Raw genomic sequence first — 26,746 nt, 5'->3', positions numbered from 1 at the left:
GACAAAGATGGACATTTCATAATGATAATGGGGACACTGTATCAAGAAGACATGACACTTCTTAATATATATGCACCAAAACAAGGAGCACCAAAACATATAAGACATTTACTAACTCAGGGTCATGAACCTATGGCTCACAAGCCAGATGTGGCTCTTTTGATGGCTGCATCTGGCTCGCAGACAAATCTTTAATTAAAAAATAATAATGTTAAAAATATAAAACATTCTCATGTATTACAATCTATTCATTTCCTACCGCTCATGTTCATGGTTGTCCTCTGGGACAACACCAAATTTTTATTGGATAATGCATAACGTACACGGGTCGTTGTATGGCTCTCACAGAATTACATTTTAAAATATGTGACGTTCATGGCTCTCTCAGCCAAAAAGTTTCCCGACTCCTGTACTAACTGATATAAAAAATAGAAGCAGACAAAAACACTCATACTTGGAGAGTTCAACATACTGACAGCTTTGGATAGATCATCCAAACAGAAAATCAATACAGAAATATTGGCCTTAAACGACACACTGGACCAAATGAGCATACGAGACATTTACAGGACATTTCAGCCCAAAATGTTAGATTATACATTCTTCTTCAGTGTGCATGAATAGACCATATGTTGGGCCAAAAACCTAACATCAACAAATTCAGGAAGGCTGAAATTATAGCAAGCATATTTTCTGACCATAAGGCTTTGAAATTAGAATTCAACTGCAAAACGGAAGTAAAGAAACCCACAAAAATGTGGAAATTAAACAACATACTTCTAAAAAATGACTGGGTTAAGAAGAAATAAAAGATCAAAAGATATACACAGGCCAATAAAAATGACAACACGACATATCAAAATTTCTGGGATGCTGCAAAAGCAATAATAAGAGGGAAGTTTATATCAATACAAACATATCAAAAAACGAGAGATCCCAAGTAAACAACCTAACATCACATCTTAAGTAACTAGAAAAAGAAGAACAATGGCAACCCAAAGTTGGCTGAAGAAAGGAAATTGTAAAAATTAGAGCAGAACTAAGTGAAATAGAAGGAAAAAACTATAGAAAAATTAATGCAACAAAAAGCTCGTTCTTCAAAAAGATCAATAAAATTGACAAACCTCTGGACAGACTCACTACAGAAAAAAAAGGAACACATATAAACAAAATCCAGAATGAAAGAGGAGAAATTACCAAAGATATATGGATATACAAAGGATCACAGTAGAATATTATAAAAGATTATATGCCAACAAATTCAACAACCTAGAGGAAATGGAAAACCTAAGTAGACCTGTAAGCAGGGAGGAAATAGGAACAACTATCAAAAAGCTCTCCAAAACCAAAGTGCAACACAATATGGGTACACTAGTGAATTCTACCAAACATTCAAAGAAGATATGGTACCTATCCTTCTCAAAGACTTCCAAAATATAGAAGAAGCAATAATATTTCCCAACATATTTTACAAGGCCAACATAACCCTCATACAAAACCTTGTAAGAACAACACAAAAAAGAAAACTACAGACCAACATCTTGAATGAATACAGATGCAAAAATCCTAAACAATATACTAGCCAAATCAAATACAACACATTAAAAAAATAATACACCTTGATCAAGTGGGGTTCATTCCAGGAACACAAGTTCATTCCAGGTTCAACATATGGAAATCTATCAATGTAATACACTGCATGAACAAATAAGAAAACAAAAATTACATGATCCTATCAATAGATACAGAAAAGGCATTCAATAACATACAACATCCCTTTATGTTTAAAACGCTCAATAAAAGTAGAAGAAGAAATGTTGAGTAAAAGGAAAGTACCTCAACATAATAAAGGCCATATATAACAAACCATCAGATAATATCATACTAAATGGTGAAAAACTGAAGGAGTTTCCTCAAAAATCAGGAACAAGACAAGGTTGCCCACTATCTCCACTCTTATTCAACATAGTTCTGGAAGTTTTAGCCAGAGTGATCAGGCAAGAGAAGGAAATAAAAGGCATCCATATCATGAAAAAAGAAGTAAAAGTATCACTTTTTGGAGATGACATGATTCCGTATACAGAAAATTCCAAAGACTCCACCAAAAACTATTAGAAACAATAAACCAATACAGTAAAATCACAGGATACTAAACCAATATACAAAAGTCTATTGCTTTTCTCTACGCCAATGATGAAACTTTGGAAAATGAACTCAAAAAAATAATTCCTTTTACAATTACAACAAAATAATAAAATACCTAGGAATAAAATTAACAAAGGATGTGAAGGACCTATATACTGAAAAACTACAAACATTATTGAAAGAAATTGAAAAAGACAAAAATAAAATAAAAATATTCCATGTTCATAAATTGGAAGAACCAACATAGTTAAAATGTCCATATTACTCAAAGCAATATACAAATTTAATGCAATCCTCATCAAAATCCCAATGTCCTTTTTTAAAGAAACAGAACAAAAAATGACCAGGTTTGTATGGAATCATAAAAAAACCCCAAATAGCCAAAGCAACACTGAAAAAAAATAAAGCTGGAGGTATCACATAAACTGACTTCAAATTATATTATAGAGCCACAATAATCAAAACAGCATGGTATTGGCAGAAAAAAAGAAATAAAGACCAATGGAACAGAATCAAAAGCCCAGAAATAAAACCACATATATATCAATAAATCATCTTTGACAACGGAGCCAACAACATAGAATGGAGAAAAAAAAACCTCTTCAGTAAATGGTACTGGGAAAATTGGAAAGTCACATGAAAAAGAATGAAACTAGAGTACAATTTGTCCCCCTGCACAAAATTAATTCAAAATGGATAAAAGACCTAAATATAAGACCTGAAACTATAAATTACATAGAAGAAAACATAGGTACTAAGCTCATGAACCTTGGTCACAGAGAACAATTTATGATTTGACCCCAAAGGCAAGGTAAGTAAAGGCAAAAATAAAGAATTATACTATACCAAACTAAAAAGCGTCTGCACAGCAAAAGAAACTGACAACAAAACAAACAGGCTGCCAACTAAATGGGAGATATTTTCAAACAACAGTTCTGATAAGAGGTTAATACCCAAAATATACAAAGAACTCACAAAGCTCAGCAACAAACAAGCAAACAATCCAATTAAAAATGGGGAGAAGACACTTCTTCCAAGAGGATATACAAATGGTCAACACATATATGAAAAGTCGCTCATCTTCACTAGCTATTCAAGAAATGTAAATCAAAACTACAATGAGATACCACCTCACATCTGTTAGATTAGCTATTATCAACAAGACAGGTAATAACAAGTGTTGGAGAGGCTGTGGAGAAAAAGGAACCATCATTCACTGCTGGTGGGAATGCAAATTAGTACAGCCATTATGAAGAAAGTATGGTGGTTCCTCAAAAACCTATGGTGGTTCCTCAAAAACCTAAGACTAAAACTATCATATGACCCAGCAACCCCTCTACTGGATATCTACCCTAAAAACTCGAAAATGGTACGTAAAGACACATGCACCCCATGTTCATTGCAGCATTATTCACAGTTGCCAAGACATGGAAACAACTAAAGTGTTCTTCAATAGAGAATTGAATAAAGAAGATGTGGTATATATATACAATGGAAATCCACTCAGCCATAAGAAATGATGACAAATTGCCATTTACAACAACATGGATGAACCTTGAGAACATCACACTGAGTGAAATAAGTAAATCAGAAAAAGCTAAGAACTGCATGATTTCACACATAGGTGGGATATAAAACTGAGACTCATGGACAAATAAAGAGGTTACCAGGGGGAAGGGGATATAAGGGAAAGGGCAGAGGGGAGGAAAGGGTGTAAAAAGGGACAAATATAAGGTGACAGAAAATGATTTGACTTTGGGTGATGGGTATACAACATAACAGTTCAAATGCTATAGAAATGTTTACCTGAAACCTATGTACTCTTATTGATCAATGTCACCCTGTTAATTTTCTAAATAAAATTTAAAAATTAAAAACCACTGCATCTGGGCATTTTCTAAAATAAAGTTTTCATAACTTGTCCATAGTATTGCATTTCATGAAATTTCTGTTAGTTCAAAGGATCCTAATGAAATTAAGAGAAAACATTTAATAACCCCTAACTTGAATGCTTTCCTTCACAGAAGAGATAATTAGATTCATATATTATACGTGTCCCGTATAGAACTCAACATCTTAAGAGAGGTTGGAGACATCTGGACCAGGCCCACAAATAATCAGATCATTAGAAAATAAGACACAGAAAGTCAAACTGCAATCAACTTCCTTTGAGGAGAAAGAAAAGATTAAAGGATAATTCAACATCTTTCTGTGACATTTTAATATATTGAGAGGGATTCACCCTACTGTTTTCTTCCTCCACACAGGAGAGGTTAATGGGAGATAATTTAAAGAGCAACTGAAGATTTTAAGTTGATGAAGTCAAATGTTATTTAAGGCTCTCTGGACAGCTTAGGTTACTGTTTTGCTACCCTTTCCACCAAAATGTCCCCAAGAGCAACGAACAGTGAACAGGGTGTACAGGGACCCAGGGTGGCTCCTTAAGCTCCCCATGATGTACCCATACAAAAATGTTTAACACAAAAACATATTCAATTGATTACTCCTGCATAAAATTGATGCTCTAGGAAGATGTCATGTTTATCTATTTACATTTAGCATGTCCCTGCAGAGCTGCAGGAAATGCACAATCTAGATTCCAGAGAGCAGGGTGGGGTGACTGAGAGAGGCCTTGAGTCCTTCCAGTAATAGGACTGATTTTATCACCACATTGTACAGCAAGAAGTAATCTATGAGGTGACTGCTTTAATAATCCTATGTAGCCCTACTTCACCAGAACCTTACGGTATTTTTCTTCCCATTTAGTTAAAAATTACAGGTCTAACTCTTACACTGTCCCCAAATCAGTAGCATTTATGGAGAATTTTAGATTCTACAAAGCTGTCATTTTATTCCCTCATTCCTGTTTTTTAGAAAGAATATTCAGGCCCTGGCCAGTGGCTCAGTGGATAGAGTGTCGGCCTGGTGTACGAACGTCCTGGGGTCGATTCCCAGCCAGGGCACATAGGGGAAGTGACCATCTACTTTTCCTCCCCTCCCTCTCCCCTTCCCAGTCAGTGGCTTGATTGGTTTATGCATGGTACTGGGTGCTGAGGATAGCTCTGTTAATCTGTTTAGCCTCAGGTGCTAAAAATAGCTTGGTACTAGAGCATCAGCCCCAGACTTGGGGTTGTTGGGTGGATCCCAGTTGGGGTACATGCAGGAGTCTGCCTCACTGTCTCCCCTCCTCTCACTTAAAAAAAAAGAGCAGGAGAAAAAGATTCAGTGATGTTAAAGCATTTGCTCAGGGCCGGACAGACTGCCAACAGAGGAGACATGGTGGAAACTCAGGCCTCCCTACTTCCCACCCTCACCTCTGTCCACTCCTCTGCTCTCTTGGGATCTTGGTATATGATCACTCAACATATGCCAACACTGACTCTTGCTTTACATGAGAACCAGGGCCACAAAGACCCAGATCCATCGGCAGGCAGAAACATTTACAGCTGGAAACAACCACCCCCAATTCAGTTCTACGTCTGAGAAATGGCTTACAACATACAGAGAAGTAAAATTGGCCTTAGTAATTAATTTCTGGCATTTTAAAAAGTCTTTTCCGTTATTTTGATGATGCGTAAAATGATATGTTGCTTATACTTAGATACATGCAGATCTTTTGTCAACGGTCTACCAGGGCTTTCAGGAGAGGGTGTGAGGTGCATGCATGTGCCTACCAGGGCTTTCAGGAGAGGGTGTGAGCTGCATGCATGTGCCTACCAGGGCTTTCAGGAGAGGGTGTGAGCTGCATGCATGTGCCTACCAGGGCTTTCAGGAGAGGGTGTGAGCTGCATGCATGTGCCTACCAGGGCTTTCAGGAGAGGGTGTGAGCTGCATGCATGTGCCTACCAGGGCTTTCAGAAGAGGGTGTGAGCTGCATGCATGTGCCTACCAGGGCTTTCAGGAGAGGGTGTGAGCTGCATGCATGTGCCTACCAGGGCTTTCAGGAGAGGGTGTGAGCTGCATGCATGTGCCTACCAGGGCTTTCAGAAGAGGGTGTGAGCTGCATGCATGCGCCTACCAGGGCTTTCAGGAGAGGGTGTGAGCTGCATGCATGTGCCTACCAGGGCTTTCAGGAGAGGGTGTGAGCTGCATGCACCTACCAGGGCTTTCAGGAGAGGGTGTGGCTGCATGCATGTGCCTACCAGGGCTTTCAGGAGAGGGTGTGAGCTGCATGCACGTGCCTACCGGGGCTTTCAGGAGAGGGTGTGAGCTGCATGCACGTGCCTACCGGGGCTTTCAGGAGAGGGTGTGAGCTGCATGCGCCCACCCGGGCTTTCAGGAGAGTCACTGAGCTGCATGCCTTTTTTTTTTTCCTTTAATTTTTTTTAATTTTAACAGGTTATTTTGACATTTGATTATGCTGCATTCCCATCATTATGCTGCATGCCTTTTTTATTTTTGTTTTTTGCACTGGCTTTTCCTTTTCCTTAAAAGCAAACCAACAAAACTACCCTCCAAACCAATGAATTGAGAGAGTTGTCTCTTGAGCAAGTAATTAAGCTATCCTTAGAAATAGGTAATTAAGCTTTCCATTAAAATTCACCAGACAGACATACATAATTTACAAAGTGGGAAGCCATTCCAATCTCGAGGGTAAACAATGAACTACGTCTTACATTTATAATAGAGATTCCAGAATGGCAATGCAGGCGTAATTATCTAATTAGGATACATTTCATCTTTAAAGTAATCTAGTATAAAACAAAGACTTTGAGTTCTAGACATGTGGCCTGAGAAAGTATAAATTCATGAAAAGAAAATACAGAAATGGTCAAAGTATCATATATACAGATGCGCCTTGACTTACAATGGGGGTAAGTCCTGAAAAACCCACTGTAAACTGAAAATATTGTAAGTTGAAATGCATTTAGTATACATAACCTACTGAACATCACAGCTTAGTTAGCCTTACATGTGCTGGGAACATTTACATTAGCCTAAAGTTGGGCAAAATAATACAACACAAAGCTTATTTTGTAAGAGAGTGTTGACTATATCATGTAATTTATTGAATACTGTACTGAGAGAGAAAAACAAAATGGTTAAATCGGTATCACTTTCATAACATCATAAGGTTGATATGATCATAAGGTCAGTTGAATCATAGTAAGTTGGGGGGGGGGACACCTGTATATACAATTCAAGGCTCTCCTAAATAGTTTTCATTCAATAAATATTTTATTTAGTTATCTACCATGTTCTAGGCATTAGTGAAATTGTGGCAAGTGTCAGAGAATAGGGCTCATGCTATTTTCACAAGGACCAGATATTAAACCAATATATATTTAATGAATTAATTATATTTGGGATGTTAGATGGGTAATGGGTTTTTCCATCCTATTTTATTCCTAATAGTCACATTTCCTAACAAAGGTTTCTCCTCGCATGGTCCTTCTGAGACTGTAACAGGTGACTTCCACAGCTCTCCAACCTAGATCTCTCTCTCTCTCTCTTCTTCGAATATAGAAGTACCTTCAAATCGCCCAAGCCACAAGGTGGTGTGCAGGCCACCTTATGTAAAAAAAAATTTTTTTAATCAGAAACAATGCAGATAGGGATCTGCTTTTTACAAACCTGCCTCCTCAATCTGCTTAATCAATCCTTCCATAAAGAGTTAAAACAATTAAAAAATTATTAACTGAAATTGTGTTATCGACAGGTAAGTGGTTAAAAGCTAGGCACTTGAGTAAAGACTATCCGTAAAAGAATATCAGCGCCACTTACTAGCTATAGGTTTTTTAAAAAGCCTCAGTTTTCTTATCTGTAAATTGGAATAATGATAGTACCTACCTCAAAGGGTGGTTGAGAGGATGAATGAGATAATGTGAATAGAAAGTGTGAAATGTATATAAAGCTTATATTTTCAATACCTAGCATGCAGAGAGCTCTCAAAGCCCTCAAAGATAGGCGGTGGTAGTGATACTGCTGTCATTATTAGCATATCGGTCTTATCACCTAACACCAAGTAGTTCCTAAATCTTGAAAGAATGAGCACACCAATCCATAATACATTCATGAACCTCACTGAATTCTTCACACTTAAAGGTGAATGCCCTTCTGAATGATTCTAGCCTCCTGCCCTAAAAATATTACCAGGATAGATTTACAATAATGCAAAGAAAATGGCCATTTTCTTATATTGCCATTCTTTAAGTATCTTATAGCTTAAAATTTAAAAAAAATAACGGCTGGCCAGAGGTGGAAGGAAGAAGAGCATTTTAAATATTGTTCCCTCATTTGATAGCCAACATGTATGCAATTATGAACTGAAAACATGTTAGAGAGACAATCTGTGACAACACAGGTATCTTAGCAACATAACTGACTAAAGGATGAGACTGAATTGAAAACATTTGTTCTGTTAAAGAGAACAGGTACCACCTGAAAAACAAAGGGTGCCTGGGCTCCATTAACTGTGGTTTTCAATTCTAAAGATTGTCGAATCACTGTGGTTTCCATTAATATGCAGGACCAGAACAATTATTATTGGAGGAAGAGTGCAAAGTGCCAAGAAAAGTTGTGAATGAATAAAAACAATCTGCAATGATGAGTTGCAAGACCATGTTAGAAGGAAAGGGAATTTGGGGCAGTATCTACCATTAATAAACCTAGTTTCAAGTTTGGTTATTTTTCTTCCCAAGAATTTCAACCCATAACTTGCTATAAAATTTCAAGACGAAACTATTTTCAAATGCGTGTCTTAATAAGGAAGACATTAAAATAAGAAGCTTGATGTTAAAAAAAAAATAACTTGCCTAAAATATCTCCTCCTGCAGGATCAGCTGTAGATTTTTTTAAATGGATGCTTTCATCCCGTTTTTTTTTCTGTTAGAAATATCAAACCATGACATCAGTTGAATAATGTTTCTTTGTTGTTTCCATTTTTAAAAGAACCCAGTCTTTGAGACAAAATATAGAATTTAATGTATTATTTTATACCAGTGGTACTGATTTTAATAAAGGACAGCCTACTAAAATAGCTACTGTGGGTCACAGATTTTGACAGTTTCTCCCCTTGGCTCTGTTTCCTCTGGCTTTTTTTTCCCTGCTGTAGATTATGTTAAATTTAGAGTTTTACACCTCTACATTTGAAAATTCTCCAAAAGAGAAAGAGCCTCAGACCAAATGATGTAAAGGTTATGTGGCTTCTTTCTGGGGATGGTTTTCTTGAGGAGAAATATTGAGTTGCTAGATGAGCTAGCTGCTTTTACCATGGAATATCATTTTTACTTGGAAGAACAACTAACAGAAAGTTTGGCTATTCACACTTGGCATTTTCTCAAAAATGAACAAAATGAGCTTGCCACCCCATGGAAAACAACGAACAATGATAAAATTCAAACTTTCAAGTGAAATTAAGAATTTGGGACATGTATCTTCCACTCTGAACTTGAAAGCTTCCCACTACTTAGATAACTTTTTGATGAGATCAAATGATATTAACAAATGTGATTTTTTGATATCCTATGAAATGTGTCAATGTTTGGAAGACCTACGTAACTTAGTGAATTAGTATTTTCCAAATGGCCAATGCATGATGTTACAGAAACATGCATAGCTGAAAGAGTCATTCAGGGTTCAAAACAGATCAGTGGATTTTAGTGTAACAAAATAAGAAATGCTATTGATAGGATTTCAGACTGCACAGTGCAAGTACAGTGCAAGTAACCTTTAGGAAACTACCACTTATCTACTTTTGATGTGATATCAAAGAGAAATATCCACAATTATCTGAAAAGACTATTAAAATACTCCTCTCTTTTCTAAATGCATATTTGTATGAGGTCAAATTTTCTTCACATACATACTTCAACAAAATTAACATAGCTCCACAGATTGAATGCAGAAGCATTTAGGAGAATTCAGTTGTTTTCTTAGCAGTAAGATACACATTAGGGAGTTTACAGAAATGTAAAAAATGCCACTCTTTTAACTATATTTGTTTCATAAAATATCATCTTAATAATAATGCTATTATATTAACATGTAATGGGTTTATTATTTTTAAATGAATATATATTTTTAATAATCTGTTTTAATTTCCAATATACATAGTATATATCAACAGATACAGCCCACATAAATAAAAGCTCTTTGAGGTCTTCAACACTTTTAAAAGTGTTAAGGGCTCCTGAGTCCAGAAAGTTTAAGAATCATTGTTCTAATCCATTAGTTGGAACATTCACGGTGCAACAGGACCTCTCCCCTCCACCACCACCTCCCACATACATAAAAATACAAATCTATTGTATTAATATATGGCTGGGTCTCATGTTGATTCTATTGAATCAAAATCTCTGAAAGTATCTCTACTGCATATAAAGCTTCACTGGTGAGCCTGACCAGGCGGTGGCACAGTGGATAGAGCATCGGACTGGGATGTGGAGGACCCAGGTTCAAGACCACAAGGTCACCAGCTTGACCGAGGGCTCACCTGGTTTGAGCAAGGCTCACCAGCTTGAGCCCAAGGTCGTTGGCTCGAGCAAGGGGTTACTTGGTCTGCTATAGCCCCACAGTCAAGGCACATATGAGAAATCAATTAATGAACAACTAAGGAGCAGCAAGAAAGAATTGATGTTTCTTACCTCTCTCCTTTCTTGTCTGTCTGTCCCTATCTGTCCCTCTCTCTGACTCTCTGTGTCTCTGTCACAAAAAAAAAAAAAGCTTCAATGGTGAAAACATTGATCTGACTTCGCTCTTTAATCAAAAACTGTTTATGGCCCTGGCCGGTTGGCTCAGCGGTAGAGCGTCGGCCTAGCGTGCGGAGGACCCGGGTTCGATTCCCGGCCAGGGCACACAGGAGAAGCGCCCATTTGCTTCTCCACCCCTCCGCCGTGCTTTCCTCTCTGTCTCTCTCTTCCCCTCCCGCAGCCAAGGCTCCATTGGAGCAGAGATGGCCCGGGCGCTGGGGATGGCTCTGTGGCCTCTGCCTCAGGCGCTGGAGTGGCTCTGGTCACAACATGGCGATGCCCAGGATGGGCAGAGCATCGCCCCCTGGTGGGCAGAGCGTCGCCCCTGGTGGGCGTGCCGGGTGGATCCCGGTCGGGCGCATGCGGGAGTCTGTCTGACTGTCTCTCCCCGTTTCCAGCTTCAGAAAAATGAAAAAAAACAAAAAAACAAAAAACAAAAAAACTGTTTATGACTGCATATTTTAAAACTTCCACAAAATTTTATTTATTGTACATTAAGTTACTCTCTCCATTATTTTATTTCTCAAAAGTACTATAAATGAAAATCCCTATTCATGTTATTGGTTTCAAACCCTGCTTCTGAGAGGTATCATGGAAAATAATAAACTGTCAAATTGTTTTTATTATTATCATCATTGTTTTTATTGTCATCATTGTTTGCTTCACTTCTCTTTTTTTGCTTCTAAATTATAACTTGCTACAGCTAAGTCTTACATATAGTCTCTAGAGTATTGATTTGAAAAACACTGCAACTGGCTTAAAAAAATCTTATTTAGGAGTTGACTGTCAACTCAGATGTTTTTGTTAGTTTCAAAGAGCTAAGTAAGCTTCAACTTTGACAATGAAATGCTAATAAGCTCTTAGACTGAACTGATGAGAACCCTGAAGATGTCAACCTGAATTTAAGTCAACTGTAAGTGTAAAAGTGTGCTAACTTATCTAAATTATGTAAGTGCAATATGCTTTATTATCATATCATATATTGCAAATCTTAGTTACCAATACATTATACTAATAGATAGATGAATTATGTTAATTATTTAACATGGTTCAATTATAAAATCTTTAAAGAAACTTATCCAGATCACATTCTACTAAGTATATAAATTTAAATTCACATGTTGAATTATTGACAGCTTTGTACATTTATATAATTTACATTATCATGTAATTATAAATACTTTCCTATTTTTGTTTTTACTGCGAAAGCAACAAAACGATTTGATTTGCACATTTCTGTGGCTCTTACAGGTAAAGAGCGAAGGGTAGCACTGGACACAGCAGCCACTGGAGAACTAAGCTACAGCATCAGGGAAAAATGTGTTTCTTTTTTTAATATTACAAAATTCAATAGTCATAGGTTTTCTAATTCTGTAAACTGGGATCTTTTTATTCTTTTGGCATTTATCAGAGTTTATTTTAAAAACTGAACATATGGGTTGCAGTGCTAGAGTGACATGCCCCATCTGAACCAGGCTTCAACCTCCTTTGGACAAGTTCCAGGATGTTTTAACTTCCCCCTTTGGAGTAATCCAATTACTCAAAATACTGTAATCCACTTAGTCTAAATATTAACACAGTCTAATGTTTAGTTTTTATGATGATACCAAGGGGTATTTGGTAATAGTTTCTGGCTGTCCTCTGATTTCATTTTTAATAATAAAGAAGGTACTAATAAATCACACCCCAAGAATCCCTTGAAAACTCTCTATTAGCCTATCACCCCCAAAGATACCCATGTAATTATAATACCTACCCTCAAGAGTATGCTATAAAGATTAAACCAGGTAATCTGATAAAGTACCTAATATATTTTCTGACATATGGAGGTTTAATAATTGTTAGTTATTTCTGTTGTTATTATTAGTTTTACAACCCTTAGTGATGTATACTGAAAAGCTAGAAGAAACTTTCAATTTTGGAGGCCAAAGAAAATTATGTGACTTGCTCAAGGACATAATCCTAGTTAGAAGAAGAGCCAAGTCTATATTTAAATCTGCATGTTTCAGCTTGTTCTACCTCATTAGAATAGTAAGTCCTCAGAAGTATACAATTTTATGTCTGAAAACCTCTTAAGGGTTAACAAAGAAAACTCATGGCTAGCAAATTGTGAGAGCTAGAAGGGACCTAAATGTCATCTATGAAAAGTAAGTCCTTCATTTTATAACTGAGGTCCAGAGAGGTTAATGACATGCTTAAAGTGACACCATTAAATCATAAGACAAGGATCCAGAACTATTCCAAGAAGATGCTCAATAAAAAAGAATTGGTTGTTGCCGGACTTGTGGTGACGCAGTGGATAAAGCGTCAACCTGGAACACTGGGGTCACCAGTTCAAAACCTCTGGCTTGCCTGGTCAAGGCACATATGGAAGTTGATGCTTCCTGCTCCTCCCCCCTCACCCCCGGGTCTCCCTTTTTCTCTCTCTCCCTGCTTCTAAAATGAAATTTTTTAAAAAACTGGTTGTTTTGTGTATGTGTGGAAATAGTTAGATAAATAGGAGATAACGTAATAATAAAAATTCCTTTTGAAGTGCTTCTAGATGAGGAGTAAAGGTGGATCTTTGTGGAAAACACATCTCAAAAAATAAATAAGGAATTAAGGGAGAAAAGGAATAACATAAAGGCAGCATTTGAACCAGAGCCTGTGGACTGCTCCAAAGCTATGGCCAAACACTAGCATATACGACTACAGAAATGTTTTTTGCGTCTTAACACAAGATTAAATATTAAAAAGCCATTGCTATTTAGTCAGAGAGAGAAAAAATATTTAGCTTAAAAGTTTAGAATATTTTCATATGAAACTAAAGTGAAATATTAAAAAAAAACTTGTTTATAATCCAATGTCAGTATGAATTTAAACACATACTTATATATAAAATGAAACAAAATATATATTAAATATATATTTAAAATGGTATTATACACACACAAACATATATATATATATATATATATATATATATATATAAAATGAAACAAAATGAATCCATTCACAGTAACTATGAATACTGCTTCCAAATAAAAGCATGTCACACAAAGGGAATATAGTCAATAATACTGTAATAACTATGTATGGTGCCAGGTGGGTACTAGAAATATTGGGGATCAGTTTGTAAAGTATATGACTATCTAACCACCATGCTGTACACCTGAGATACAAAATAATATTGAATGTTAACTGTAATTAAAAAATAAAGTTTAAAAAAGCGCCTGTCATATTAACTAGGCAAAGGCATTTGGGGAGGGCTTTATCAACAAGGAACAAAGGGAATTCACTATTCTCATTGAAATACATGGTAATTAGAATGTTATGTTCAAATAATAACAAATAGTTCTGTTTTAAATACCAGTTTCAGCTAAGTACCCCCTGTACAAGCTGCGGATGGAAATTATGAAAATCCTTTCCTCTCAAAATGCTTCATTACTTTAGAACTCATTAATTTAGAACTGAGTAACCTTCTAAAGGGTACACAAGCTTGGCTATGATTACATATGAGGCTAATGTATAACTTTCTATATTCAACAATTTCAGAAATGTTTCCCTCATGCAAAAGTTTTGTAGGTTTAAAAAATATAGATACTGTACTTGCAAGAAAAACAATTGTATATGCTTTAATTATTCCCTACATGAATTTATACATTTAAATTTTTAGTTATCCTTATTCCTAAAGAAATAATGATTTTTTCAGCATTAACTATTCTGCAAAAGAAATCTTTTACGTGAAGGGAAAAAGCCATTTTGTGAGAATAAACAAAACTGTGAATTTAGAAAGTCTATTAAAATGACTGAAGTAATCATAATCTGACCTAAGCAAAAAAAATTTTTTTTACTTAATGTTTTTTTAAAAGGACTATTTAAGGAAGAATTGTAATAATGACACAATCAGCATCCAAAAAAAAAAAAAAAAAGAGCACTGATTGCTAATCATTTAAGAACAATTCCTGGCAAAAGATCTTTTCTACCTATACTGTTTTTCATCAATTAAAATAATAAAAATAATTTTTAAATTTCTTTTTACTATTCTGGGTATACAAGACAGGAATGCATTTATTCACGTGGAAAGATTTTTTTTACAGCCTAACAGTAAAGCAAATTACAAAGGAGTTTATATAGAAGAAATGTTTCCTCAGTCTCTCTCACTCACACACACACACACACACACACACACACACACACACTCTGGAAAGACAAACAACAGAATACTATTGGTTACGTTATCCATCAACAGTGGGATTTATAAAAGTTTAAATTCTTATTGTTTTTTTCCTTGCTTATATTTATAATCAAGGAACATGAATTACTTGTATAATAGAACCATAAAAGTTAAAAATAATCTATGCATAGAAAGACTAGCAGGAAATCCATCAAAAAGTTAACCTATCGTTGTCTTTGGATGGTGGGGCTATGACTAATCCCCTTTCTTCTTTCCTTTTTTCCCCTCATGTTTTTCAAATTATTTATAAAGAACATGTATTTCTTTAAGACTAGGGAAAAAGTCTATTAAATTCATTTATTAGACATAGCAACACCTGATCCATTTTTTTAAATGTAAGGACAGTTTTAGGTAACATGGCTGGGCTTGCTCACAATGTCACCTATACACATTGGCATAACGTGTGGGGATCTAGTTAGTGTATGGAAAGCATTCCTACAGTTCTCTATCCCTTTCACAGTCTGGTGTTTTATTGCCAGTCCTCCCAGCCTTGAGAAACACTAGACCTCCAGAATCTGGCCACAGAACTGTGCGGAGAGCTCCCAAAGAGGGCCACATGAAGAGGGTTAAGCTTGAGGCCTGCTGGCTCAGAGAGCAGGTCCAGATCACTCGAGCGCCTACTCTAGTCAAGATGTACTGAAGTCAGTTACTAAAATTATTATGCAAATGACTTTATTTATTTATTTATTTTATTCATTTCAGAGGAGAGAGAGAAGGAGGGAGGAGCAGGAAGCATCAACTCCCATATGTGCCTTGACCAGGCAAGCCCAGAGTTTCAAACCAGCGACCTCAGCATTCCAGGTCAAGGCTTATCCACTGCACCATCACAGGTCAGGTGACGTCATCTATTTTTAAGAAATTAGGAGGAAGTCAAGATTCTGCCTATATTAGCATTCCCTCATATTCTGATAGGTTTTATGAGAGAGAAAAGAGAAAGTTATAACCATTTTTCCAATAATTTATACAACCATGTTCACCCATGGGAGCCTGTTACACAGAGAATGTCGGTCTCCACCTGCAGCTGGGGAAAGGAGAACTCCAGTCTACAGGACTCCAGTGAGTTGCATCTGCATACATTCAAAGGAGAGAAATCTAGAAGTTTCAGTGAGCTCACTAAAGCTGAAAACTTTTTTTTAGTGGTGTTCCATAGGGAATTCTGGAATCATATCACTGCTACAAAGAATGCCTTTTCCCATGTAAACAGATGGGCGGAAGCCGGAACGGTAGTTTTTCTCATTGTGATACCTGGTACCACATGGTACAGTTCACACTCAAAAAGTAGGGGATGCTCTACTTTCCCATCAACTGTGACCATGACTAGCACCTGCTTGGGACCTATTCCGGGCCAGAGAGGAATGGCAAGGGGACAGCCTGGGACTAAAGGAGAGCTGGCTCCTCTCCAGCCTGCTGAGTGCTTCTGGCTCGGGTCCAAGATTCCAGCAGAGCAGAGAAGCTCCTCCCCCTGGTACTTAAGAATCCTCTCTCATGGTATACCCACATTTATTAAAGCCATTATTGCAGATTACTGTATTTCCCATGTATAAGATGCACCCATTATGGAAAATTTTGGGGTCTAAAAACTGGGTGTGCCAGTGGTTGTAGATTTTTTTTACTTGCATTTCCCGCTTTTTCGCATGGCTGAGTTGTATGGATTTTATGATGAATAAAATTTGAGTTCAATAACTTCATGTAATACATTTTTTTTTTCAAATTACGGGCCCCAAAATTAAGGTGCGTCTTATACATGGGAGTGCCTTATCCATGTGGAAATACGGTAAATAGTGAACAGGACATAAGGATAGGACTGAAATCTTCAACAAGTCAGAATGCCTTGCAATCCCTATTATACACCAATAATTCCTTTGTTGTTCATATTTCCCTAAAAATATATGACCTGAAAAAATTTACATCTAAAATCAGATAAGAAAAGTAGGTATTTCAAGATAACAAGATGATGTTATAACACATAAAAAGAGAAAAGATAAAGGTAAGGTGTGCTGTAACTGTGGGAAACTTAGAACATTAAATAGGATGTCACCTGTCACATCAACACTTAAAAAAATATCTTGTCCTGATAAAAATTTAATTAGGTTGCCCATGGTAAGTGGTGATGGTAGGATTTTCTACAAAAGGGTATGAGGAAACTTTCTGGAGTAATGAAATGTTCTATATTTTGACTGCAGTGGTAGGTACACAGGTGTATACATTTTCCAAAGCTCATCCAACTATACATGTAACTGTATATTTTACTATATATGAATTATACCTCAATATAGTTAACATTAAAAAAATCTTGGAAAATGAGCCTATAAAGAGATAAGGGCTCATTTGTAGTTTCTCCATTTTACATGGAAAACAGAGTTTTCTCAAGGAATAGGGGACTATAGTGTTTTCTGTATTATCAACTTGGGCAGCAGTCCGAAGTCATTCTTAAATTATTAAGCAAACTATACCCAGAACATAGATCTCTTCATGTTGAGTGGGCAAAAGGAAGAGAGATGTAAATCTCTTAGGAATGTGCTAAACAACCTGCTTTATATAAAAGCTTCTGTGTTTTGGGGGGAACTTTTACAGCAAAGGTGATCTGTTATCAAACACTGCTGGTAAATAATTACAAGCTGCAATAATTTAGACATTTTCTAGGAAACAGTTCTATGAGATGTAAAACTGAATAATGTAAATTAGATCATCAGCAAACCTGTAGCATGTAGTGAATTTTCCCAGAATGGTAAGGAAATAGAAAATAATAGGGCTGATTCATTCAAGCTACTGAACAAACCACCGTGAAAATAATGTAGCACACATTAAAAGGAGACCTACAGACAAGGGCAAGGCCAGTTGCTGATATAGGTGTCTACGGTGTCTTATCAAAGGAATCTATTACAATATAATGCTCAGGTGTGAAAATTATTGATCAGTTTTAGTAATTTGAAAAAGACCCAAGAAGAGTTAAGGACTAACGTAAGGATATATAAAACTAATTAAATTCTTATAACTTGATTAAGGCAATGAGAGGTACAAATATAATATTAGGGGGAAGGAGAAAGAATTCCAAATATAAAGGGGGAAATGCAATGCAGCAAAATCATAAGAGGTACAGATCCAAACCACTGAGCATGAGCTCTAATGACAGGACTTACTGAAGACGATTCCTTCAGAACTGCCACAGGTACAGTTTATTATCAACTTGGGCAGCAGCCCGAAGTCATTCTAAAATTATTAAACAAACTACACCCAGAACATGGATCTCTTCATGTTAAGTGGGCAAAAGGAAGAGAGATGTAAATCTCTTAGGAATGTGCTAAACAATCTGCAGTTTAATAATCTGGCCAGATTATTACTTGACAGTCTTGACTTGCCTCAGACTCCCAAATATGACTACCTTCCTAAAGCCACCAGAGCCGATTTCACTTTCACAAAATTAAATGGATGGGCATTTTGCCGCCAATGATTTCCCCACCAAAATTCTAAAACTCAAATAGCAACCATAAGGAATCTAAAAGCTTCCTTTTCCAACCCTCAAACCAGTTAAGAGTTTTTTATTTGTTTAATTGGCCCACATACAAAAATCTTCCAAAACTGCAGCTGGTTTGGAAAATTACAATTCAGTCCTCCATTGGGCTGGTTCTTAGAGCTGAGGAACTAATATTTATCTTCCAGCTTCCTCTTTCCACCTGGTTTTCCCTAATGGCTTTCAATTACTAATCCTTTCTGTGGATGATGAAATGAGATTCACACAAATCACTTCCTGGGTCCTATTTCAGTTTTCTTGAACCATTACAAGCGTAAGAGATTCTGGTGGGGTCCACATTGTCCTAACACACCACTGACATCTAGGAATTCGGAAAGATTCTATTCCACCATCTTGGCTTCTTTGAACAGATGTCTAAAGAGATGCATCAAGCCATCACCCTCACAAGCTATTTTATGTCACAAAGACACAGTTTCTGTACCTCGAATGCTTTATCTGTGGAATGAGGAACGGCCCTCGCCACCTCACAGGGACATTCTAAGGAGTCCGAGTTCTTGACAGGAAAAGGAGAGTATCAAATCAAGTGGAATTACTTTGTTTTCTTCAGTCTTAGGATTGACTGATATTAGGGCCTTGAATTTGGATGAATTCATAAAATACACTCATTTATTTGTTTGTTCATTTGGTCAACAACTGTTTATATAAAACTCAAGGTGCTGAATCAGAAGTGAAACAATGCGGAGGGACTCAAGCTTGACACTGGGGTGGTGCCAGAATGTCCTATCAATTTCTGATCCCGATTCTGAACATTTCGTGTTCTTACCTACAAGTGTTTTCTGTGATCTGCTGGGCTATTACTGCAGCAAACCAAACCAGAATAAGTTCAACTTAATATTTATTGAGCTCCTAAAATACTATTTAGATGATATAGGTAGCTTGCTTCTTGCTATCCAAGATGCCTAAGTATTAATTAAATAAGTTAGAAACAATGAAAACTTTAAAATGCAAGTTCTTTGAGGCAGATCTTATAACTTGCCCATCTTTTATCCCTTCCAGAGCCTAGCCTGTCTCCTTGAAAACAGGTATGCAGTAAGTGCTGAGCTAAATTCAATTAATTTGGACAGGAGATGAGTTAGTTCGTGGAGACTAAAGGAGAAAATGGGATGATATTTCTGCAGTGCTCGTAAGTTCCAATACAAGTTTTGAGTAACAAGAAGAACTGGTTTATATAGATAGCTCATGAAGACTATTCAGAGAATAAAGTATGAGGACACAAGGGCAAAGAAAGGAGAGGGTTTACTCTCCTGGAATTAGAAAACAGGTAGATGAAGAAATTAGAGGCAAGCTGAGAGATCCTAAAGGGCTCAAAACGAAGTGCAGGTTCATTAAAAGTTCCCTGACAGGTAAAGAAGAAGGATCTACTTGTCTTATTTTCAGGGAAAGTAGTTAAACTACTGGTCAATACTAAAATGCAAATACCACAGCAAAATAGCATATTTTAGCCTTAAAAGTCCTTAGCACATTATGTGACAAAGACACATGCATCCTGATTGGACATAATTAGAGGTATCACAGTATCATTAAAAGAGAAAACTACTTTCTTGATGAAGCAATTGTTAGCCTTTTAATGTTATCTTGCCAACTTAGAGAGGAGGTCAGACACTGAAAGTATGGACTTTGAAGAAAAACCTGGACAGCCGCTTCTAGCAAAGGCTGGGGCATAGGACTCAGTACAACAGTAGCCGTAAACGGGCATCTGGGTGGTGGTCGCTCTGATCCCAGTGTGCAATAATGCATCCGTAGCACTGCCTTTACAAGGAAGACCACATGACAAATCTCATTAATACTCATAGCTTCCAGTGCAATGGCATCCACCGTTCTCATCTTAAAGACTGGGGCAAATCTGCGCCCCCTGGAGCTTAAAGGTTTACTCAGGAACATACACAAAGATCAATATATATTTATAACTGACCATGTACATTTTGTTTTTTAACCCTATTTGATTTTTTAAGAATATTTACAGAAGAGAACAAACCCACTATTATAAGTTCTATATGAAACCTGGCCAGCTAGCTCATGGACAGAGCATCGGCCTGGCATATGGATGTCCTGGGTTCAATTCGCAGTCAGGGCATACAAGAGAAGCAGCCATCTGCTTCTCTCCTCCTCCTACCGTTTCTTCCACTCTTCCCCTCTTGCAGCCAGTGGCTCGACTGGTGTGAGCACTGGCCCTAGACAGGGGTTGTCGGGTAGATCCTGGTCGAGGCGCATGCAGGAGTCTGTCTCATTATCTCCTCCTCTCACATTAAAAAAAGAAGTTCTGTATGGACGGTGTAGAGTTCTCATAAATTATTAAATTGGTTTTTCAATGCAAATAAGTGGCCCTGAGTATTAGTGGTAGATCTCTAAGAGCCTGTTCACTCTTACCAACTGATCCTAACCTTGAACAAGCCGCAGTGGAAACTTGAGCATGTAAATCTGACTGAGGGACAGAGATGGATGTTGATAAGGCTGGTCTAGGAAAGAGAAGGACAGAAGAACACAGTTTGAGAAGGAACATGGAAGGAGGGAAAAGACAGGCTCCAAGGACTGCAAAAGCACAAACTCCAGAAAGCAACCACAGTTTTCCACAGACTGCTTTCTGCCCCCGCTCCTCTCTGATTGCTCCTTCTATAATGATTAAGTTTAAGGTGCGGTTTCTGCTGATTTCTGCATGAGATTATATAAATACAGATAATATGCTATTTATTTTTTAAGCAAAGTAAAAACATTTTGAAGATCTGCCCTGTGGGAGAGTAAGACAATTAGCAGACCAAACTGCCTGTGCTCCTTTCGTTATTTCTGGGGACAAAGACACCTGCCATTTATGGAGGTACCAAAAGAATTCCAGGAGTTATGGCAGTTTTTGGCAGGGCCCCAGTTACATTTCAATTTCAAACTTCACCAAGCTTTTTAATAGATACACAATCTGGTGATCCCTACAGATGTCTTTAAAAAATGGAATTGAAATTTAAAAGAAACGCCTTAAGAATAAAGTAATATGACAAGAAGCTGAGGATCACATTCACTCCAAACTTTCAGGGAAAGAAAAAAATATATAAATATACACACACAGAGACACACAGGTTATTTAGCTTGGTGAGGTTCCATAAAACAAACAGATCGGTTTCTCATACCCTTACTATCAAAGGTCATCTTCACACGGAAGACAGGTTTGGAGCTGAGACAACTAAATCCAAAAGAGATTCTGGCTGATTCACAGTATAATTTCTGAAATGCAAATTATATATTTTATTTGACAGTTGATATTATTAAGTTATATGAAACATTTTTAAAGCATGGTTTAGGGGGATTTAAATTTACATTATTAATAAGTGTAAAATTATCATAAAAACTATTGCATTCAACCATTGGTCCCATACCTGTTGAAGCAAACATTATATTCACTACTTGTAAGAAGAAACTATTTAAATACAGTTCCAAAATAAATTTGTTTAAAGAAAACTAATAAAAGTTGGCTCCTGGCCTGTCTGGGCTACTAAAGTTAAGCTATTTTAGAAAAAAAGGAAGTCTGGCTTTTCAACATGCTACAGCTTTATGATTAACAACATTTAAATTATTTTTAAAATATTTCTCATTGGTATTTCAAGCTGAAGAAGCCACTTAAATTGACACAGGTATCACTTGAGGAAATATTTTTCTCCTCACAGTAGACCACCAGATTTCCTAGGAACAACTATAAATTGTCAGGATTCAGTTTCTGTATCAAAAAAATCTTTATGGCCATAAAACCACCTTGCCAACCTTCCACAAAAGCTCAGATGCTCAACTTATACCTAAGGACTGAAAACAAACAAACAAACATGGAATTCTCCTCCTTCGATTTCAGAACAAGAAAAGACCTTGAAGAAGGAAAGAGGTCATCTGGTTCAAAATTTCCCAAAGTGGCTTTCATGACACATTATTTTTCTAAAACTTTCGATATAGTGGCAGGGAGACTCGGATAGGTTCGGAGCACCCTTAGTGAGTCATAATGCATGTTAGGTTATTAACGAAGCTGAGAAGCTTACAGAATTTTTTTTTAAAAAAAGACAATTTTATTGAACCTATTTGAGCACAGAACCCCTTTTTTAAGTATTTATTAAAATCCTGTAAAATTACTATTTTGTAGAAAACTCCTTGTCTTACATCTGAAGAAACTGAAGTCCAGACAGGCGAGGAGATTGCCCCAAGGTCCCCAGGTTAGTTGGTGGCTAAGCTAAAACCAGATCTCTCCTTGGAGACCACACTTGGTACCCTTTCTAGTACTATGTACTAGAACTGTACTCCCTAGGTGTTACACACTGTAAGAGCTGCACCTTGGAGATCACCTAGCCCAAAGACCTCCTGTTAATGGTGGGGAAATACCCAGTGAAGCAGTGTGTCCAAAGAGATGCACACAATCGATTCTTATAGAACTAGAACCCAGTTCTTAATTCCAACACTGGTATCCTTGCTACCACAGCATCCTGCAAAGCCAACACTTTTTGACTCTGAGAAAAAGAAGTCATGGACCAGAGGGACTTAAGCTATTCAGGACCCAGTGGAATATTTATTAAACTATGCTTGTGTCAATAGGTATTTTAAATCAGTTAAACATGATTGTCTTTACTTACAAATGTCATCCACTGTGACAGGGAATCAATGTTTCAAGCTGTTGAACAGGTCATCATCCCTGTCCTGTTGGATGACACCTGTAAATAAAATAAATCTATTTTTGAGTAAGTAGATTTTAAGCCAACTAGATTTAAGATGCATGCAGCTTAAAGCAGAGTAATTTTAAAATGATTCTTAATTATGTACTGCTGGCTAGAGAGATCTTCCAGTGCCAACTATTTCACTTTATGTAGCTACCACTTGCCAAGAGCACAAGAGAATTCAGGTAACATGACATGTAATGTTGCCGGAACACAAAGGGATTCACGGAGGGTACAGCTAAAAGGGTCCTCTAGACATTATCTACCTCCAACTCTTGCCTATTGTGAATATTATTTTCACATTGTTGAAGGGATCACCAAGGTTCTCGGAAGTTAAATGACTAGCCACATGTTAAACAGTTAAGTGTCTTAAGCTTAAGTTCCTCGATGATGAAAAGTATATAGTGAACACATTCACAAAGGTTATCATTAGGTTGATCAACTTTGAAAGACTTATATGTATACATTTTTCAATATTTCATAAATGTTGATTTACAATACTCAAACATATCTGTGTAGAATGTAATATTATTAGATATTTAAATACAAGCATTATTGAAAAATGTCATGAATGGAAAAAAACCAAAGTGAAAAAATGAGAGCTAGAGAGTAGAAAGAATATTAAATACAGCATGCACTTAGGGTTTTAAATTCTGCTTAATTCCAAAAAAGATTTATGATTCCTAACAAATATAAGCATATGAGAAACCACTGTCTACAAATTTTCCATAGTCTATAATTTAAGATATTTTCTCTGCAGCCACAGAATGCAACTCTAAGAAAGACCGCCAGAAATTGAACAGTTTAAGTGCCTCTTCTGTACCTAAATACTCCAGGTATCTGGGAGTACTTTAGGATGCTGCCCTGGGGTAATGGCTGTTATAACAATATTATCACCAAACTCATATTGAGAACTTACTACGTGCCTAGCACTGCTTGATTATTTTACACAAACTATCTCATTCGATCAATCCTTACAACTTGACTAGTATTACAATTTTACATGTAAGAACATCAAATCACAGAAAAATTAAGTAACTTGCTGAGGTTAACTCAACTGGTAAAGTGGAAAAATCTGTACACAAATCTATTTGGTGACAGAACCCAAGCTCAAATCACTACGCAATACTGCATTTCCTTAATATAGCAACTGAAGATTGCCTTCAAACATAATTAGCATGATTCCAAGAAAAATACATGAAATTCCCCCCAACTAAACCCCACTCAATATAAAACATCAAGAAATTCACCCCTTTTGGGGGGGCTGAGGTACACCAGGGACAATTTTCAAAGTAAAATAATCTTAATGTCAAGGAATTAAAACTTCTAATGTTAACCTTAATATATTATAATTGAATTATAACAAATGAAAACTTAAACTCTTTTATAACTAAATAAAAGTAAATCTCTCTGATTCAATCACTTCCTAAGAGTCCATCCAGAGATAAATCCTTCTGTTACTCAACACAGACTTATTCTCAAAATAGTATTTATTGGTAAACTGAATCTAATAATGTATATTTTTAAAACATGGGTACATTATTTTTATAAATAACATAACTATTTCTATGGGGAATTATCTTTAAGGGAAACAAAAATTAATTTTGACAGGTAATGTGACTCCTCCATCTCTTATGTAATACAGCTATCTTTTCTTGACTATAAGTTATGCTTCTGAACAAAACCCCTGAACATTTTTATTTTCACTAGGGCATTTTTCCAACATATTTTTAAAACTGTGAAACTGATTAAATCAGGAGTACAAAAATACACCTGACATATCTTAACTAAATAAGATTTAGACATATGCAAAGCTCAGGACCTCTAAAACTAGACATTAAGAAAAACATATATATTTTTCAAAGCACTATAGAGAAGTGAATCTCTTCTGGCAATAACAACTTTCTTATAAGGACCCCAAACAGAAGAAGATAAAGTGTGGTGTCATGGTAGCTTACCCTTTTTTCTGATACCCCATCCTGGCCTGTAGAATCTTTATCGTCATGTGTCTCTTTCAGGATTGGCATATGTTTTTGGTATGCTGGCTCTCTGTTTAAGGTTGTGTATCCTATGTGCTCATAAATTGGGTTTATCGTCATCTTGGCAATATATTCTGCTGCCTTGGTTTCAATATACAGAGTAATCAATCCATCAGTCACCAGATCGTGGATGGACTCAAAGCGCTTCTCCCCAACAAAGTGCTTTCCATCGTAGTAGAGCCTGAAGTTTCTGGTTTGACTTCCAAATCTGCCTCAATGAAATGGGAGAGATGTTTTTAAGAAAAGAAAGCAAGTGAATTTCTTCTAAAAAAACAAAACAAAACATAACTACTGGTTGTATGTCTCTTTGTTCATTAAATAAACTCTGCCTAATCTCTATGGATTGTCAGAAATATAGAAAATGAAATTTTTGAACATAATAAGTGAACTTGCAACAACTATGAATAATTAGCCAAAAGCATGCTACCCTAGAAGGAAAAAATTGTTCTTATTTATCCTTTTAAGCCCCTGAATTATGCCTACAGAAAAAATAGGGGGAAACAAATCTCATATTCTATTAGAGCACATTCTATATTCAATCGGTCAATTCCATAATATATGAAATTCTTATATTAACATGTTTTTTCAAGTTGATCAATAAAAACATTCAAGCACTTTAGACACCGGCTTTAATGTCTTTTAATGGGAAAGTTCCATTTAGAGCTCACCTGAGTGTGAACTGATTCTAGAACCTACGACAAATAGTAGGGCAGGATAGCAACAGAAACATACTTTTGCTCTTTCTAGCCAAAGGTCAATGTCTCGCTCTTCCCTTTTACATAGTAATTTTTCTGTACCTGCTTGTTGAGCCTGGGCCAAGAAATGTTCGCAATATATATGACAAATAAATCATAAACTATACTGGATTCTAGAAATTCTGTTCTCACTTTTAATTATGCTTTGATGACATACTTTAAAGTTTGGAGAAAAATGTTTGGTTTTATGATAATTTCAGAATTTTGCTTCCTGTAACAAACCTCAGAAATGGGTGCAAGTTGACATGACTAACATGGTTGTCCTTGCAAGACAAAGGCAAGAACACACACTGATTTAAATAAAAGCTGCTGTCCAAGGGCATCAGGGACTAGCATCGTGGTCTCCCAAAGAAGCCCTGAGTGTACACAACTAAAAACTCAACAAATCATAAAGAATACATTTAATTTCACTGTTAAGCATCACAGAACAGAGGTGAACTAATTAAATACTAAAATAATACCCTGTGTAATACTAAAATAAATTATTTAAATAGAACTACAAACTTATGCAAAATATTATTCTGATATAGGTTTATTCTAGAGGACTGGAGTTAGAAACTTAAAATTTTATATTTAATATATCCTTTAAAAAGTTAACAAGGTCAGTTTTTATATACTATCCTGAGGTATGTTTCTATAGTTCAAATTAGACTTTAATAATTATTTAAGCTAAACCCAACATTCTAGCCATGC

At 36.4% G+C, this 26,746-nt stretch overlaps 1 protein-coding gene across 5 annotated transcripts in view; it reads right to left on the bottom strand.

Moving 5' to 3' along the window:
• CHN1 (chimerin 1) overlaps positions 1-26,746 on the bottom strand; it is a 227,390-nt gene that overhangs the window by 58,226 nt on the left and 142,418 nt on the right. For 3 of the 5 annotated variants that reach the window (XM_066281004.1, XM_066281005.1, XM_066281006.1), the window contains one exon: positions 25,218-25,506. In XM_066281004.1, the coding sequence (XP_066137101.1) occupies positions 25,218-25,506 (289 nt within the window). Of the gene's footprint in view, positions 1-23,178; positions 23,233-25,217; positions 25,507-26,746 lie in introns of those variants that run through there. The other 2 variants (XM_066281008.1, XM_066281007.1) reach the window with 2 other exon arrangements.

Source organism: Saccopteryx bilineata, chromosome 5 (assembly GCF_036850765.1).
Source record: "Saccopteryx bilineata isolate mSacBil1 chromosome 5, mSacBil1_pri_phased_curated, whole genome shotgun sequence".
Lineage (NCBI taxonomy): Eukaryota > Metazoa > Chordata > Mammalia > Chiroptera > Emballonuridae > Saccopteryx > Saccopteryx bilineata.
The sequence above is the reverse complement of the archived record's forward strand: the minus strand, read 5'-3'. Positions and strand labels throughout refer to the sequence as shown.